The 18,130-nt window shown below is 40.6% G+C and overlaps 1 protein-coding gene across 2 annotated transcripts in view; it reads left to right on the top strand.

Moving 5' to 3' along the window:
- The window catches only part of PARL (presenilin associated rhomboid like), a 129,229-nt gene that overhangs the window by 75,899 nt on the left and 35,200 nt on the right, over positions 1-18,130 (top strand). For both annotated transcript variants that reach the window (XM_078666444.1, XM_078666443.1), the window contains exons 4-5: positions 14,148-14,196; positions 17,676-17,771. In XM_078666444.1, coding sequence (XP_078522570.1) covers positions 14,148-14,196; positions 17,676-17,771 — 145 coding nt within the window. The remainder of the gene's footprint in view (positions 1-14,147; positions 14,197-17,675; positions 17,772-18,130) is intronic.

The following is an 18,130-nucleotide window of genomic DNA, read 5'->3' as shown; positions in this document are numbered from 1 at the left end:
TCTTTATAAAAAATGTTGGTCAAACGAATTGTTTGCAATTTTATCTTCTATAATTAGGCATGTATAATATTGAGCATATTCTTTAAAGAATAGAGATCACAGCAGAGCTGCGCACGGCGTAGAAAAATGCTTTACTGGAAATCAGAGCAATTTGGGGGCTTGTGCACAATTCAGATATCCTTCTGAAGATATTGCAGTGCTGTCTTTAAAGCGGTAGTCATGACTGTGCTGGTGTCCAGTGAATAATAGCATACAATCTGACAGAAATTTTGAATTTTGCTTGAGCGCACAATATTTTTACGTTGACGTTGAATTTCGATTTACACAGCTGCATTGGTGTGAAAAAGTGGTTAAGCTGCTTGACTAATTGCATCAGATGTAAATTAATTAAAAAAGAATACAATTTGACGATAATTGTCTTTGAACCAGTGTGGTAAAGGAACATTGCGCTAACTATAACACGGCTCATATTGTTAGCAAACAAGTTTGTGTTTCTTTAACATACGCTAAACCTGTACAACTAACGAAGCCATATCACTTCAAACACACTGCATTAATGATACCTGGAAGCTAATTTTTCAAATTTGTGACTATTTGTACAGAGCTTTTTTTTAAAATTAAATTAAATATATTCATGCATAGGGTTGTAGCTATCAGTAGTTCTTGAATGTGCATTTGCACCGGTATTGTAGTGTAGCTCCTATTTTCCCAATAGGCTCTGCGCATTGGAATAGTACCTACGGCAGTAAAGGCCTAGGCCAGACGTTAACTAGGTCTACTACTGTCGATACTAGACTTAATTTTTGGGTTTGCCAGCTAAGCTCAGAGTTCGCTAGAAACTTTCTCGAATGTTCAAGGAAGGATTACCTCCCCTGATTAGACAAGAAGGGATTTAGTTTCTGACAACCATAGAACATGACAACTTTGCTCTCCCCTAATCAAGAGTCAATCTCAAGAGTCGTGTGAGCACAAGGCAATTATTTTACTCAGTCAGTACGTGCATTCTTAGTCTCATCAGAATGTAGAGAAAAGGAAGAGACGGGCGTGTTCAATAAAAAGGTGTTATTTATTGATCAGTCTCTTTTCTCATACATGAGAAATGGATCGATATTATTGCAATACTTATAGTTAAGTAAAGTGCATACATTAAAAGCAATAGTATAAAATAATACTGTAAAAACATTGATATGGTTTCTGAGCCATATGATGTTTTAAATGATTAAAATATATTTACATACACATATACATTTGACTAAACGTACTCAACTGGTGTTTCTAAATACGCCTACCCCGTGTACCTGACCTAAGTCTAATGCGTGGGCGGGAATAGAAAGTTACAGTTTAAGTTAAGTTTGTTTTTGCCAAGTGAATAACTAAAGAATTCTCTGTGAGGAGTTATTCAGTTCTGTACCTGGAAGTTAGGATGAATGAGGAATGGTATCTCTTTCTCTGCTCTCGATATTCCAGGCTGCCTGCGAGGGCTGCCCAGGAGCGCCGGTGCTGGGTCTCTCGGCTTGAGATAGCAGCGCGTCTCTCAGCGCGTCAGGAAGGCGGGGCTGCTGCCAGCGGGGTCTGCTTCTGCTCTCGGCTTCGGCAAGGGTGGCTGCTCCGTATTGTCACCACGCGTGTGTTTGCATAGGGCAAGGTCGGCAATATTTATACCTTAAAGGTGCCGGGATTGACGTAAGGATGGACATAGGTACGTCAATAAAGATGTCATACGACTTGCTCGTTAGCACATTCTTTTGCAAAAGTTCTCTGTGAAATCAAAACAATGGCCGCACGGATTATCCAGGTTGTCATAGGTTTGATTTGTTATGAGAACGTCGTATGCCTTATCAGGGGCTGGAGGAATGTCGCTTGTCTAATTAGATCTCAAGCGTTATGACCTAATCAGATAACACGTTCCTGTGCCGTAGTGTGACTGCGTCAGATAACGGTATCTGCATCATGGGGGCTGTTCTTGCCTCATGGGCTGACTGCTAGTTAACTTGATAGTTAGTTTAACCAGAATAGGGTCAGGAATAGGGGGATCGATTCAGAACCTATAGAAATACACGACACCCACTCCACGCTAACTATGGTCATATCTACTAATCTATGCATAGTATAACATAGTACAACATACTATAGAGTATAGTGTATACCTTACCACCCCAAAATACATAAATGCATTTCGAAATTTTCAAATATACTGAAAAATTGCAGTCATATATATTGTATGCACTTAAGCTATGAATTAAATGCAAAAGTAAACACGCATTGTTATGCATTATTGCTTTTTGGTATATGAGAAATACACATGAAATGGCTCTTAATATGGCTATACAGAAAGGAAGTTCGAGACCATTTCATCACATAATAAAATATTTGTGAACATACCAGCGGGCAGCTAAAGTCTATATAAAGTATCTAAAAATAGAAATCTTAGTTCTCTAGGAATAGTTTCTTACTTTAAGCAGAAGATCAGTGTCCCGGAAAAAAAAATATATAGAAAAATATTTTAGGGGCTTGCTGAAAAAATCGCTGTCCGTGAACTGGATTGTAATTGTTCATGTGACTTTATTTTTAAAGTTGAAGGCCGAATTCAGGGAACGCCGTGTGCGAGTTTACTCAAAAGTCTCTATTTCTGTTCCGGAGAGAACATCATATCATTCAGGCTTTCGAAAAAACTGTCAACAGCTTCATGGGAAAGTTCCACTAAGTCGGATATAGGGGTAACCATGCATTCGTGCGCATGATTGTCTCCATTGACATTCTGATTTGCATCACTGACAGAAGGTCGTACCTGTTCGATGCTGCTTTCATCTTGAACTTCACTACTCTTCAATCGTAGTGGTGAAGATTCCAGGAATGCCGTCATCAGGATTGGCAGCCTTTGAGGGCAGCACAAAGCGTGAACCTTGGTAGGAACCAACAGTGTATCTGCATCCACTGGCGCATCCGATTGTAGCGTCAGACAGGTGTCTAACACGCATTCTTCTCCGCATAGCAGACACCTTAGTACAGGTAAAACACACCTTTGCCACATTGGTCGAAATGATAGAAACCAAGTCATATTTAGGTCTCTAAGCCGGGAGAGTCCCAGGATTTTTGATATCCGGTCCCGGTATCCAATGGCTAGGATCGTATCTTCCATTGTCGCGAGAGTTTGATCTGTGACATGGGTTGCCATAACGAAAAATAAGGACTAGGAATATGATTCCTGCAATTAGTCCCAGGATCAGGGGAAGTCCGCCAAAAATCGAATGGACGAAATCTGGAAAAATACCCAGTATGGCTTTGAATGGTGTTAATGCCATCGAAAATACTGTCTTAAATACCTTTGAGACCCCAGTGGTATCAGAAATATTTAAGATTTCGCTCAGGATTTCCGCGAAATGTACGGGGGAATTAGTTGATAATAATGTATGTATCTCTGCAGTCGTCCTTGCGACTTGTAGATCATACGTTTCTTTTGATGACGTGAGCCTTGTAGGCGTCTGAAGAAGCACTGTTTTCATTCTGCTTAAAGTGTCTATTCGAATAGAAGTAATTTTCAAACTGGGCCATGCCCTTGCCTCCCTGTCTGGAAAGGAGCTGGGGAACAAAGAACGTCCACAGCACTTGACCTTCGCCGTTGTAGTTACTAGATAAGGAGTCCCGGGCATAAGACTACAACATCTGCGGTCTACAATAAGAATGTAACTCCCATTATAGAGTCTTTGAAAGAATGGTTCTATTTCAGTTGCAGGTGCGCCTTGCTGGTGACATGAAAGGTTGTATGAATTCCCTTCACAGGCTCCGTGCAAACTAATACCGTTACACAGAAGCGTGCCACTTAGTGACATAGCACAATTGTTGCCACTAAGAAACACTTTCTGTCCTTTATTACTGACACATGCATTTGAATAGGGTAGGTTCCAAGTTGTTTTAAGGTACCCCTTTCCCAATTTCTCGTACATGCCAGCCTGTATATATTTTTGGCAGTATTGAAACCTGAAGGTTGAGATTGGAATATTTAAGATTCCGTGGATTATCCATTCACTGACAGGTCGTTCTGACATTGTCATTGGTAATCTTTCTAGTTTTTCAATGCTCAAGATTGTATAATCAGCACCCTTTTGCGCCATACCGATTTGTCTATCAGTAAGGTTAAAGATTTGGAATAGTGACGTTGTGTTGATTAAACGCCAAGGCACATAGCCTGAACGCAGATTTTGTAACGTCCAGCCAAGCTGTACAATAGAACGCAATTGTGACTGTCCATGTTGTAATAACAGTAAGTCTTGCGATAATATATCGATTGCTGAAGACACAATGCTGTCCAATGAAAATATTCTGGAGGACAGAGTCATTAACCCATTGTCCACTACAGAAAGTGATTTTTCCAAATTAATACGATCAATTTCACGTATTCTCTCTGCTGTTTCAATTTGAGTAACCTTCCAGGCCTCATTGTATGCTGCATATACAGAGGCTGCTATGAAACGCTTTTGACGCTGTTTGCGTGGTCCCATTATGAAATCACGCAAGTCAGCACCATCAGTAAGTAAAGTTAGGTGTTGCTTAATTTCAGGCAGTGTGGAAGTCTGTAGCCATTGAAGGCATAATTTGCCCACACTGTAGGTTGTTATAATCCCTGGGTGATGTCTTTGGGGATATCTAGGGTCTGGCCTGGTCATTTTGAAACCCTGTGTTTTATTCAGGAATCTGTCTTGACAGTGATTTGTATCTGTGGGCCAGATCAACCATTGTTTCCAATCAGGATGTGTTCTGTTTTGGTTAAGTATATGGTTTACGTCTATTTCTTCATCTGTATCAGAGTTATTGCTAAACATTGTTGGCTTTGGAATAGACGGGTTATTTAAATCTTTGATTTTGGCTAAGCCAAGACAGGTGGTTTGTTGAACAGTGTCATTTAAAAATATCATTTGTTCTGGGATCATGCAGGCTCTAAACAAAGCTTCTAAACCCTGTACTTGCCATTCTTTTGTACCCCAAACACTTTTCAAATCAACATTTTTGTCCCAATAATCAAATCCAAAAGTATTCATTTTTTCAAAGAATGAATCTGAATATATCAATTTTGTGTTGGTTATCATGGTTTTCATCCCTGTCTTGTTTGACAATTTGTAATAAAATGTTTCAGCATTACTTGTGTTAAAACCTTGAAAGTATGAATATTTGTCATAAACGGTTCTTGAACTCCCTTTTGGAGGTGTTGCACAATGTTCCCATTGATTATAATTTAAAACATTTCTAGGTTGTGCAGATTTATGTAAAAAATGGTTACCATAATGGTTATAGCAATACATACTATCATAATTTGTAGAACCTTGTAAATAATCATGTTTTGTAAATTTAGCAGACATTACTAAATCAGACATCATGTTGTTAATACTCTCGAAGGCCCAATCATCAGCAAATGAGTTTGGTTTTGCAAAGTCACTCAAGGAGATCTTGATTTGGTGTGGATATTTCAGGATCTCGACCGGACCATAAATTTCATAGTCAGTGTTGTCCCAGGCTACCCCACCAGGTATTGGAATTGCTGTGAAGTTGGCTGAAGAAAGTTCTGAAGAAAGTTCTCTTTTCTCGACGTGCGAAGATGTGTGTGGTTTGAGGACCAAGTTGATGTTCTGACTTGCTGTGTCCATTTTAGCATATTTTCCCTCAATGAAGCGTCCCAAAGTAAATACCATGATGAGCCAAAGTATGAGGATAAATGCACCAAAACCCACCCAAAATTCAATCCATGGAGAAACCAGATATGTTTCTTTCAGTTGTTTCAAAAGTTCCTTAGCTTTGTCTTTAAAGGATTTTGATGATGGCTGTGTCTTTGGTTCACTGAAACCTTCAGAGGAATCATCGAAGTTGATGAAGTAACCAGATGCAGTTCTGTCAATTGTTCCAATTGCTTCAGGATTTTTGTTTCTTGCATTTTCACTTGGTACTTCAGTATAGATTGGTGTGTCTCTGCTAAATGTTTTTATTTGGGTTTTCAGAGGTCTTAGTTCTATTGCATTGTTGCATAGTCCTTGTTGTTCTTCTGTAGGCGTTTCGAATGTGATGAGCCTCTTTGTTAGGACCTCTGTACTGGTAGCAAACCTTGGTGTTCTGCTACTTATTGGGAGTCCACTTGGCCTACTGTTTGTTATCGGCCACATGTTGTGGTTTTACCAGGTCGATGGATACAACTCGGTTCTCCTTTTTTCTTCCAGCAAGTGGCGGTAGTACAACTGATCTTGTCCCGTTGACAGACAAGACAGGAACTGCTTTTCTGTAAGAAGGCCCAAATTCCTTCTTTACCGCGATCTTCTCCCTGACTAGATCCCCGACTTTTGGAATCCAGACAGGTCTTGCTGGGACAGGTGGTGATTCTTCAGTGGTTGTTGGCTGTTGTTTCAACTGTATGTTGCTCAGGTCTTTTCTTGTTTTGTTTAAGTCCTGCAAAATAGCCAAACGGTCTTTGACATCAAAGGTTTTTTCTATTACCACTGAAGTCTGACTATCAAGGTCAGAGATCAACATCCTAGTTCCGAATAATAATTCGTACGGACTGAATCCCTTCAGAGAATTTCTTGGCAAGTTATTTAGACTACGTTGGACACTTATTAGATGTTTGACCCACCCAGCTCCCGAACCTAATATCCTTTCCATTATAGATTGCTTTCTGCCTTGGTTTTTTCTTTACACCATCCCATACCCTCAGGAAGGAAGTGAGAAGATTCTCGCTGGGCTGTGCTCATTTGGCCATGTTTCCCCCCAGGCTGGTGTGCCTGAGTGAAAACAATGGTCGAACGTAGCATGCTCTTAGCGTATATGCCATTTAGACTCGCAAATCTTTGTATAACAGTCCGGACGTCAGCCGAGTGCTGAGGATCTACATTATAAGTGGAAACTAGCCTGTATATGTTAATCGCAAGCCATTCTTTTTACTGGTGATGTTATCTGCAGTCAGATTCCACCGTATTTTATTTTTTCTCTCCCCACTGCGATTTCTGTTGCAGTTTGGGCAGTTTTTTACAAACATGGTATGATGTAGGCTCATGCCTGGCCACCAGTACCGTGATTGTAAATCTTCCAGAGAATCTTTTAGTTTGAGGTGTCCAAGACCCTCACCCATATGTGCGTCTGCGATTAACAAGCTTCTCCTGTCCATGTTTGGAATCACTCTATCCCCCACTCCAGGGATTCGAGCAAAAGGGACGGAGTTTGCATCGATTATGTATGTATAATTGAGTGGATAGTTGATCGGTAACGCTGAGCAGTCGCCTTTTGATGACGTTTTCACCGCCAGCAATGTTTCACCGTCAATGTATTTTAATGTACGCTTTTTTCGAACTACGGGAGCCGATTTAGTGGCTGCCGCTGCGGCTGTTTCAGCCAATGAATTCCCTACAACGTGAACGCCATCACGTTGATGACTCAGTGAGTGAGTCACGTGAGTCTTTGGTAGTTCTTTTTGTAAAAGAGCTATTTGTTCCCAGAGCAGTCTCTGCTTTATTGGTGCATCTGTGTCATCTTTGTAACCGTTCTGAATCCATGTCTGCAAATCGCTGTTATATGATTTGACGCAGTAATATGAATCTGACACTATAAGTGTCGGGAATTCGCGATCCGCATTATCTAGCGCCATTTTCAATGCGATTATTTCAGTTTGTTTTTCTGAATTAGTTTCTACTGAGTGTGATTTTGTTAATAGAGGTTTTAATATACCTCCGCGCCACACTTCTTTTGTAATCTCACATGTGGGGTTGTATGCTTGTTCTCCCCAAACGGAGGGTTGAGCATGTCCGTCTGTGTAGATTACACAGGCGTAATGTCGTAGAGGCAGAATGTCGATTGGCAGAGGATACGTCCTTTCATATTTTAGATTTTTCAATTCTTTTAGTTCTGGATCAAAGTAGTAGTCTACTTTGTCCGTTGTGATTGAATTCACCCATTGTATCCATTCCGGATTCAATGTTGTTGTTGGTAAATTACACGGTGTTGTTAGTGCCTCAAAGGCTGATTCTGCTGTTCTGACTGTGATATGTCTACCGTCAGCTATGTCTTTTTCTCTAGCTATTGCGGTTTGAACTGCACGAATGATTTTTTCTGTATTACTGAATTTCTGTTCAGCTTCTGTGTACATGTGTGATTTGAATGCAATTGGTACCTTATCTCCCTCATTAGAAGTTAGGTATGTGAATCCGCATCTCCCTGGGATGACTCGGATCACAAGGTTGCGTGTATTATCACGTGTTTCTAATTTTGTTTTAATTAGCATGTCTGTTTGTAAGGATCTCAACATTTCTGTGTGTATTTGAGTCCAACTGGATCTTTTAAAGTCTGGTTTAATTAGATCATAAAGGGGTTTGACCCTTTCTGCGTAATTTGCAATGTAAGTTCTTCCGAAATTTAGGAAGCCTAGAATTGACTGTAGGTTTTTTAGTGTTTTAGGAGCTTGGATTACAGCACATTTCTCTGGGAAATTGTCTGCCAGGCTTTTGCCTTCACTTGATAACTCATATCCTAAGAATAGGACTGTCAGATGGGCAATCCTGGATTTTTTGAAGTTGAATTTGTAACCCTCTGCAGCGAAACCAAGTATTATGGTGTTCACTCTTTTCAAGTGAGTCTCCAAGTCATCATCTGTTAAGTAAATGTCATCAACATAAGATAATGCTTCATCATCATATAGTTGTAGTAATTCTGTTACTCTCGCTGAGAATACCCCCGGGCTGTTCTTGTACCCCTGGGCTAACCGACAGAATTGTTTTTGAGTGCCATTTACTGAGAATGCAGTTAAATATCTGCTCTCTGGTGCTATGTTTTGACAAAAGAATCCATTGGAGATGTCCAAGGTTGTTTTGTATTTTTTGCGCACTATGTTATTCATTAGTGCAGCACTGTGTGAGTTTTGCACTGCAAAAGTTTTGCAACATGTGTTAAGGTGTCGGTAATCCAAAACTAGACGATATGAATTGTCTGGTTTGGAGACCGGAAACAAAGGATTGTTCATTTGTGAGGTGCAAGTTTCAATCACCCCCTGGTATTCTAGCTGATCTAGTATTTCATTTACCTGTTTTTTAGCTTCTTGCTTAATTGGGTACTGCCTTTGTGCAGTTGGTTGTGATTTTAACTGGATTTTGTGAGGAGGAGAATCCTCATCCCATCCTACATGATTTTTATATAAAGCAGGTGCTAAGGCCACTGCCCACTTTCTAGCAAGTGTATATTTTTTATGAATCGGGATTTGATTCGAGAAGGCAGGCATAATTACTTCTTCGCCATGAGGGCACTCCCTGACAAACTCTGGTGGCCAGTCTTTCTCAGCTAGAAGGATGTCATAGCCCTTGGAGAGGTTATCCCAAAATAGTCCCCTTATTTTCCTAGTCTTATCTCCCTCTATACGTAATGTTATCTCGTATATCTTGTGGGGCTTGCTAACTCTGGTGTCTGCAGTTTCCACTTGAAGGTATTCATTCGTGTCCACTGTCTCCAGATGATTCATAAGGACTTTGCGAGCTATGCTCACCTCTGCTGCGCTGTCTAGCATTGTCTGAGCCCACTCTCCGTTTTTCAGTTGTGTCCTCAGTATTCTCGGCATTGTTAACTACCTTGATACTGGCTACCTTCTTTTTTGGAAATTGTAATTTCTTTTTCAGTTGAGCAGGTTCCTTGTCTTTGGACTTGGCGTGCTCTTCTGATCGTCCTCTTCTTTCCGATTTCTGCGAGGAATTCTGAAAAGATTGAGAGGGACGTGTATCAATGTCTTGATATCTATCAGGTTTTTTAATATTATCCCTATTTCTAAGGTTATATCTATTCCCAGAGGGGTCACTCTGCGGTGACCTCTGTCTTTGGTTTGGAGATTTCTCTCTTCGCCTAGGAGACCTTCCTCTGGACTGGAATTTCTTTTCTTTGGGATTGGATTGTTTGTTTCCATCCCAGTTCTTTTTTGGTGAATTATTATTAAAAAATATTTTTTCTGGACTAGTAGTCAGTTGCGGTTTTACTGGTATTCCACCTAGACTATCTCTGCCTAGTTCTTCATAGGATTTTTCTATGATTCTGGCAATTTCAGCTGGTTGGTCTGCTATATCTGTCTCTTTTAACCTCTGGCGGATCGCCACGTTTGCTGCTTCACCTTTTATGTTGGCTAGTAATATAGCCGAGACCTGCTTGAAGTCTTTCAGTAATTTCATACCAAGAGTTAAAGCAGGTTCTGGACCGTATTCATCTTGAATTTGTTTTAGCACATCTGGTATCACCGAAATGGATGGAGCACCGTGCGTTTTTGTATAGATGGAAGCAAAGACTGTACCCCAAGTGTCACAGTCCTCAATGTGTGGTGCGATTCCCATTGGGAGACATATAGTCAGAATCCTGTGTTTTTCTAATGGGGTGGTGTCAGGAAACACCGCCTCTATTTGGGTGATTTTCTGTGCCAACCAGAATGGTATTTGTTCCCGTTTAGCTGGAACTTTACCTAGGCAGGATTGGATGTTCTGTGGTGTAATTTTATTTGTGTTCCCCTGGTGAGGGGTCAGCTGTGGTATTTTATTCGCTGGCTGAATTGTTGAAGTCCGCATTACATACTGAACTAATTGTCTATGAATTTTTAGTAATTGTTTCAGCTGTGTTAATAGTTCAGCTGCAGGCATCCTATCGATGTCTGGATGTGGTGTGTATCCGGCTAGGACCGGCCACGTTGCTCCTGGTCTTCCTAAAGGACCGAGCCTTGTAATGTGATTGTTATGTTTTAGGGCGCCATCAAATAAGAGCAAATGCTCTTGGAATTTGAGTGGTACTTCCACCTCCTCGAAAGGAGTGTACTCATTAGGAGGTTCCTCTACTTTGTAATAGTGGAAGTACTTTGTTACAGCATTAGCTGCTGGAAAATGTATCCATGAATAGTATACCTCTGTCTGCCGATATTCGTGTGCCTCGATTACGAATATGACTGTGCCACCTCTAGGTGTCAGTCCATTTTCTATAAGTTTTAAGGTTATAGATCTCCTTTTGGCGACCTGGATGAGTATTATATCCGGGTCTGCTTCGAGTGCTGTAGTATCAGCTGCTGCTATTTCAGCTGCTAATCTAACTGCTTCTCTTTCTTCATCACTGTCTCCCATTTTACTGACAGGATGGTATTATGTTTATTTGCAGATCAGGTTTCTTTATGGAAACAGAGATTAGATGCACAATATTTTGGAACACTGTTTATCCTTCAACGTTGACTTGACCAAAAACCATACATAGGAGTTCCCTCCTGCGAGGTTTTGGAGGATATAACCTTTCACCCACTCCAGACGTCTTTGGAGTATTTGGGAAAAGGGGTCTGAGTGAGAAAGCACGACTGAGTTACTCTAAATGTCTTATGTTAGTTTTATCGCCCTTTCCAAACACGTTGGGCGCCATGTAGTGTAGCTCCTATTTTCCCAATAGGCTCTGCGCATTGGAATAGTACCTACGGCAGTAAAGGCCTAGGCCAGACGTTAACTAGGTCTACTACTGTCGATACTAGACTTAATTTTTGGGTTTGCCAGCTAAGCTCAGAGTTCGCTAGAAACTTTCTCGAATGTTCAAGGAAGGATTACCTCCCCTGATTAGACAAGAAGGGATTTAGTTTCTGACAACCATAGAACATGACAACTTTGCTCTCCCCTAATCAAGAGTCAATCTCAAGAGTCGTGTGAGCACAAGGCAATTATTTTACTCAGTCAGTACGTGCATTCTTAGTCTCATCAGAATGTAGAGAAAAGGAAGAGACGGGCGTGTTCAATAAAAAGGTGTTATTTATTGATCAGTCTCTTTTCTCATACATGAGAAATGGATCGATATTATTGCAATACTTATAGTTAAGTAAAGTGCATACATTAAAAGCAATAGTATAAAATAATACTGTAAAAACATTGATATGGTTTCTGAGCCATATGATGTTTTAAATGATTAAAATATATTTACATACACATATACATTTGACTAAACGTACTCAACTGGTGTTTCTAAATACGCCTACCCCGTGTACCTGACCTAAGTCTAATGCGTGGGCGGGAATAGAAAGTTACAGTTTAAGTTAAGTTTGTTTTTGCCAAGTGAATAACTAAAGAATTCTCTGTGAGGGGTTATTCAGTTCTGTACCTGGAAGTTAGGATGAATGAGGAATGGTATCTCTTTCTCTGCTCTCGATATTCCAGGCTGCCTGCGAGGGCTGCCCAGGAGCGCCGGTGCTGGGTCTCTCGGCTTGAGATAGCAACGCGTCTCTCAGCGCGTCAGGAAGGCGGGGCTGCTGCCAGCGGGGTCTGCTTCTGCTCTCGGCTTCGGCAAGGGTGGCTGCTCCGTCTTGTCACCACGCGTGTGTTTGCATAGGGCAAGGTCGGCAATATTTATACCTTAAAGGTGCCGGGATTGACGTAAGGATGGACATAGGTACGTCAATAAAGATGTCATACGACTTGCTCGTTAGCACATTCTTTTGCAAAAGTTCTCTGTGAAATCAAAACAATGGCCGCACGGATTATCCAGGTTGTCATAGGTTTGATTTGTTATGAGAACGTCGTATGCCTTATCAGGGGCTGGAGGAATGTCGCTTGTCTAATTAGATCTCAAGCGTTATGACCTAATCAGATAACACGTTCCTGTGCCGTAGTGTGACTGCGTCAGATAACGGTATCTGCATCATGGGGGCTGTTCTTGCCTCATGGGCTGACTGCTAGTTAACTTGATAGTTAGTTTAACCAGAATAGGGTCAGGAATAGGGGGATCGATTCAGAACCTATAGAAATACACGACAGTATACCCAGGCGTGAGGAACCCACTACACCACAGGATATTTTCTTTGATGCGTTAGGGTCAGTGCCACCATTTATGTGGCACTTTTTTTTTTTTTTTTTTTTTTTTTGCATTTGTATGGCGCTCAGCTACCCAACAAGGGTTTCCCGGCGCCTGTGACTTTGGATTGAACGAAGGGAGGTGCTGTGTGGAATTTTAGCACAGTTGTTTCTGGAAAAGCCAAGTTTTAACAGATTTCCTGAATTTAGTGTAGCTTTCTTCTTTCCGGATGAACTGGGGGAGGGAATTCCACAGAACCGGCCCTTGAACCGAAACCTGTTACAGCACTGTTACAGCTGAACTCATAATTATCATTCTCCTTCTGTTTTAGTTGTCTTTTGTACACTAAAGTCCTAGTGCGACCTGATAGACCCACTATATTATATTAGTTGTGGGCTTATCCGCCCAATTTCACAAATAGTGGTATGGCTCAGATCCATGAGCACTTCAAGAAAGTTTATGGTAGGTACCCAGTTAAATGTGTGTGTGTGTGTGTAATATGTGTTTCTCCTCCAGATCTACAGATTTGTAAAACAATGTCCCTAGTGATATGTGTACAGTCGGATAATGGGCATTATATATTTTAATTAAATCTCAATCAATTTAACATATTAAACACATTCCTATTCATCAGAGATAAAATGTGAAGCTCAAAGGGATGGTATTATAAAATGATTTACTCGAAATGACCAACAAAAAGAGAGACTGGGGTTTTTCTTATTAGGGTCAATGTAAGGTAAATGATAAGCATACAGCGACATGATGCTTCCCCCAATGATGTCTGCTTTTACAAAAGTAATCTTGTTAATGTTTATGAACTGTAAACAGGATGCACGATTTCGAATGCCTCTTAAGATTTCATCTGCTGCCTTCTTGTTTGACTTGTTGATGCCTCGAAATGCAACAGCCCATATGACATGCACTGGGTGCATAAGACGGCAAGCCAGATCGAAAAAAGAATCATTCATGGACAACGTGCTGCTGCAGCTCATATCCGCTTGTTAGAAATCATTGAGTTCACTTTCAGTCCCCAGAGACAAGTTAAATTAATAGCCAATCGGAATTAATTAGCATGAGCACTACTTGACAATATGCACAACTTTGGAGCAAGGACTTTTCCACAACTGTTCTATCAAATGGTCTGTTGTTCAACCGCACTTTTCCATACCCCACTAGGTATTTTTTGAGCACTCACTACTTTGCTGGTTGCGGGATTCGTATACTGAGTGTGTAAAATAGTTTGCTGTATTTATTTCACTCCACTAGAAACAACTACAAAATGCATTTTGAAAATCTATCATTTTTCATGAATCTATTAATGAATAATTGTTGTTCATTTGTAGGTGAACAAGTGGTGGAACAGCCTTACTGAAGGGCAACAGACAGTGGCAGGTTTGTTTAAACTTACTGTGTTGAAGGATTGGCTCCTAACAAGTAACAACAGGTTTAGCCTCTGGTTCTACATTTATGATTGGGGCTTTGGTTCTACATTTAGGATTAGGGTAAACTTGTAGCTGCAGGGAATTCGCATATAGCTATACCTGTCTTCACAAACTCTTCCAACAATTTGAACATTTCCCACAAGTCATGGTTTTGTGTGAAATATTGTTTATATGGTTTTGTTGCAAATAAGTGTACTACTACAACTTTTATGTCTAGGATAGATCAGGAGAAGCCAATTTCTGATAATGATATTGCAAACCTGGTATATACACCAAATACTAATTCTCCTGAACGCAGTGATCACATTGATTTCATGCCATATTTTAAAAAGTACCTGGTTTACTTTGGCTAATTGCACCCAATCAGGTTCAAATATATTTGTGTTATTTTTATCCAGAGTTTGACTACTCTTCTATTATAGTGACATTACCCTTGTTAAGTCCTCAGTAAGTAGACATACATGCATCTTCTTAATTTGTAATGGTTGGCTTTGTGAAGCTACAAAGTAGCTAGCAACACAAAGTATTAAGTACAACAGTTCTAATTCTAGTTTTGTGTTTCCAAAGGCTGTCTGCCACTTTGAACTCTGTAGACGCCACCCGTACCCCCTTTTCTGAGCAAACACAGAAGACTATTGGCTAGATGCAACTCAAATTCCACAGTAGCACTCAATGTTTCTCCCTGTACATTGGTTCAGATGTCCTGTAAACCTTCCTGTAGAAGACAAACTGTGCCATTTGTAGATATTTAAAATATGAATGTTTTCCGAAAAAGGGAGGACGCTCATGGTACCAGAGTCTAAAGACTTTCACAGCAGAGTTCGCTTTTTATACTCTCTTCAAATATGTATCTGATTGCTCCGGGAGAGGAGTGAATAGATGTCTATTGTACACATATAGAGGCAACAGTTTATTGGTAGAGAGTTTATTCAGATCCCCACTTCATTCATTCTTGGCTCATTTGAACCATTCTCAGTACCTGTGAAATGAATATCGCTCTTGTTCATATGACATTTTCATAAGTTATTTAGTGAAAGTGCATGCACTGATCTATTTTATTGCAACCAACGTAATAAACATTTTAAGAAGCTGTGCCTGCTCAAATGTTCTTGAAATTAATAAACTTGACCTTAAATTAATGTCCCAAAGTCTTACTCATGCAGTCATGCAGTCTCATCAAGCATTCTGATTATGATCAGAAAATAATGCCCTCCTGTCTTCATCCTCAAACGGATGGGAAGAAGGCTTGTGGAGGCTCAAGCTTGGTTCGGGCCCAGTGAAAACAAGAGAAGGGCTCAAGCAAGAGACCTATTTAGCAGCACCACACCTCAACTTTCTAATAACATTTACCTGCCTAGCACTAAGGACTTTTCATAAATGTCACTTTTACTGTCTAGAGAGTTGGAGTTGAAAGTTAAAGGGTCCCATTCACAAATCTATCTTCTAATGATCGGTGTTGTTCAACAGATGTCTTTCAATGACTACACTCAGAGGTCCTGTGGTGTGTTTTACTGTTTATTTGTCCTTACTGTACCAGAGCTTAAAACATATTGTTCCAAGTACAGTCCTAGTTGCTGAACAGTATCATACTTCTGTAATATCCCTTTCTGGAAATGGTTTCTGATCAACAAGGATTTGCTATAGGAATGCCTTGAGACATAAGACTTACAATTCCCTCAGCTGTATCCTTTCTGATTCTTTGTTGTACTATTGACCTTTTTGCAATCTGAAATTCAACCATGCACTCTGAGCTCAAATTAACCTATTAAGCAAAGTGGAAGAAACCTAGAAAAGTCACTTGGCATTGTTCCGAGCTTGACCCCAGAGCCTCCACTTGCAAGACCACTCACCCCAGCCCTGGCAAAGAGATGGTACCGAGTTTTAGATTGTATTTTATTTGTTCCTTTTCCCACATACCAGGGTTTTGATCCAAATGTGCCTTCTGTTTTATACATGATTTCCCTAGATTTTATCCTTGTCGAAAATATAATTTTCATCCAAAGGTCCAGCTATTTCAGATTCAATTGAAAATTCAACTGGAATAAATACCTGTTAGGTTACCTTCATGGGAATGTATTTTCCTTATCTCAAGAGAGTATTTGCTTTAAATAATACCGTAGCCCCATTGACATGAAGCTAGAGGAGCTCTGGTTCTAGGGAAACCTAAAATGATAGGCTTCATGCTTGAGTGTAGTTCTCAGATCAAAGCTGAGAATGAAATAACCATTCCCTGGTCCATCTCATCAGATTTCCTTAATAACAACGAACTCCTCTGCTATCGAGCAGCTCATGGCAGTTCCCATGCTCTGGTTGGAGAAGGACGGAAAGGTTATTACCTACTAGAATTGACAGCAAGTTTTTGCCTTAAGATCATTTTCTCTTCTTAAAGAGAAAGTGGTTGAAAATGATAGTCAGTGCTACTGTCATGCTCTTTCTACAGAAGTGTATTAGGACCATGGTTCCACCTACTCCGCTATCTGGCGGTGTAGTTCTGGGAGCGCAAAGAGGACAAAGTTTTTTGGCACTATGACCATGTGCAATACGTTTTTCCAATATATCATTATTGCATCCAGCATGTTTGCCTGTGGCTAAGGCTCCTAACAAGGGCTCTACATTATTTTGTATGTTGCTCAGGAATAGAGTGCTAAACCCAGATGGGTGATGGGAGTACAATCCATAACAGTACTCCTTTTGACATAGATGCCACTCCATGGCCTCATGTAACTGTGCAAACTTGGATTCAGTCTTATACAATACAGTCTTGTGAGTTTCATTGGATGTTTAACTCTTATCATGCATCTTAACCTCACAGCTATGCTCCAGGAGTAAGACAAAATGACCCTCTTTTGTTAATGCTATCACTTGCATCTATATGGTTAATGTTTGGGATTCGGAAGGGCATAGACAGGGTGGGTTGGGAGGGGTGGTGGGTATCAGTGTCATGCTTTAAAGTGCCCCTAACAAGATGCTGACATGATCAGGTCTGCCAACTTGTGAAACCAGCATTGGCATGGCCAGAAGGTCTCGCTTTTGGGACCTTATAATTGTTAACCCAGAGCTATTTTAAGCTATGTTGTAGACTCCGCAGTTATACTCAAAGTACAGCCCGGGAGCCGCCTGCGACCCTCCTAACCTTTAGATGCGGCCCCCTGGTCAACAGCAGTACTGGGCTGCTGTTTACTCGAATCCGCCATAACATTAAAAACAAGCATTGGCATAGCGAATAGGTCTCGCCTTTCAGACCTTATAAGTGTTAAGTTATGCAGCACAATATTCTTGGTGAAACAACATCAACTGTTGCATGACTAAACACTTATAAGGTCCGAAAGGCGAGACCTATTGGCCATGCCAATGCTTGTTTCTTTAGACTGCTTAGTAAAATTATCCATTAACCATGCAGAAGTTAATTAATTTGATTTTCTTTTACAGGCATCATAGCAGTAAATGTCTTAGTATTCTGTCTCTGGAAAGTGCCGTCCATGCAGCGCACAATGATTAAATACTTCACTTCTAACCCGGCCTCCAGTAAGTAATTGCATACTGGGTTTGTACGTTCATACTGAATCTGTTTTGGTGCATAGATTGTCAGAGTTTCTGCAAAAGTAAAATAATTTGGTGTGCTCTGGTGCAACAGACTGACATGGAAAGATCACCACTAACAACTTTCAACATGTACCAGCTCCTTAAATGTACAGTGACTGCTCAAGGGACTGTCTGTGGCTAGGTCTAATTGTTTTGACTCTCTGAATGTAGGCCAGACTCAGCTAGCTCTGTTGAATAGATCCTTACGGCACCCTGCCTTGCCAACGCTAGATGGAATTTGTATGTAACATAGGTGTAGAGCACCCCCAAAGAACGTAACCTGAGTAGGGCATGTGTCTGGT

This window comes from Lissotriton helveticus, chromosome 11 (genome assembly GCF_964261635.1).
Source record: "Lissotriton helveticus chromosome 11, aLisHel1.1, whole genome shotgun sequence".
Taxonomy (NCBI): Eukaryota; Metazoa; Chordata; class Amphibia; order Caudata; family Salamandridae; genus Lissotriton; species Lissotriton helveticus.
This window is presented reverse-complemented; position numbering and strand designations above follow the sequence as displayed.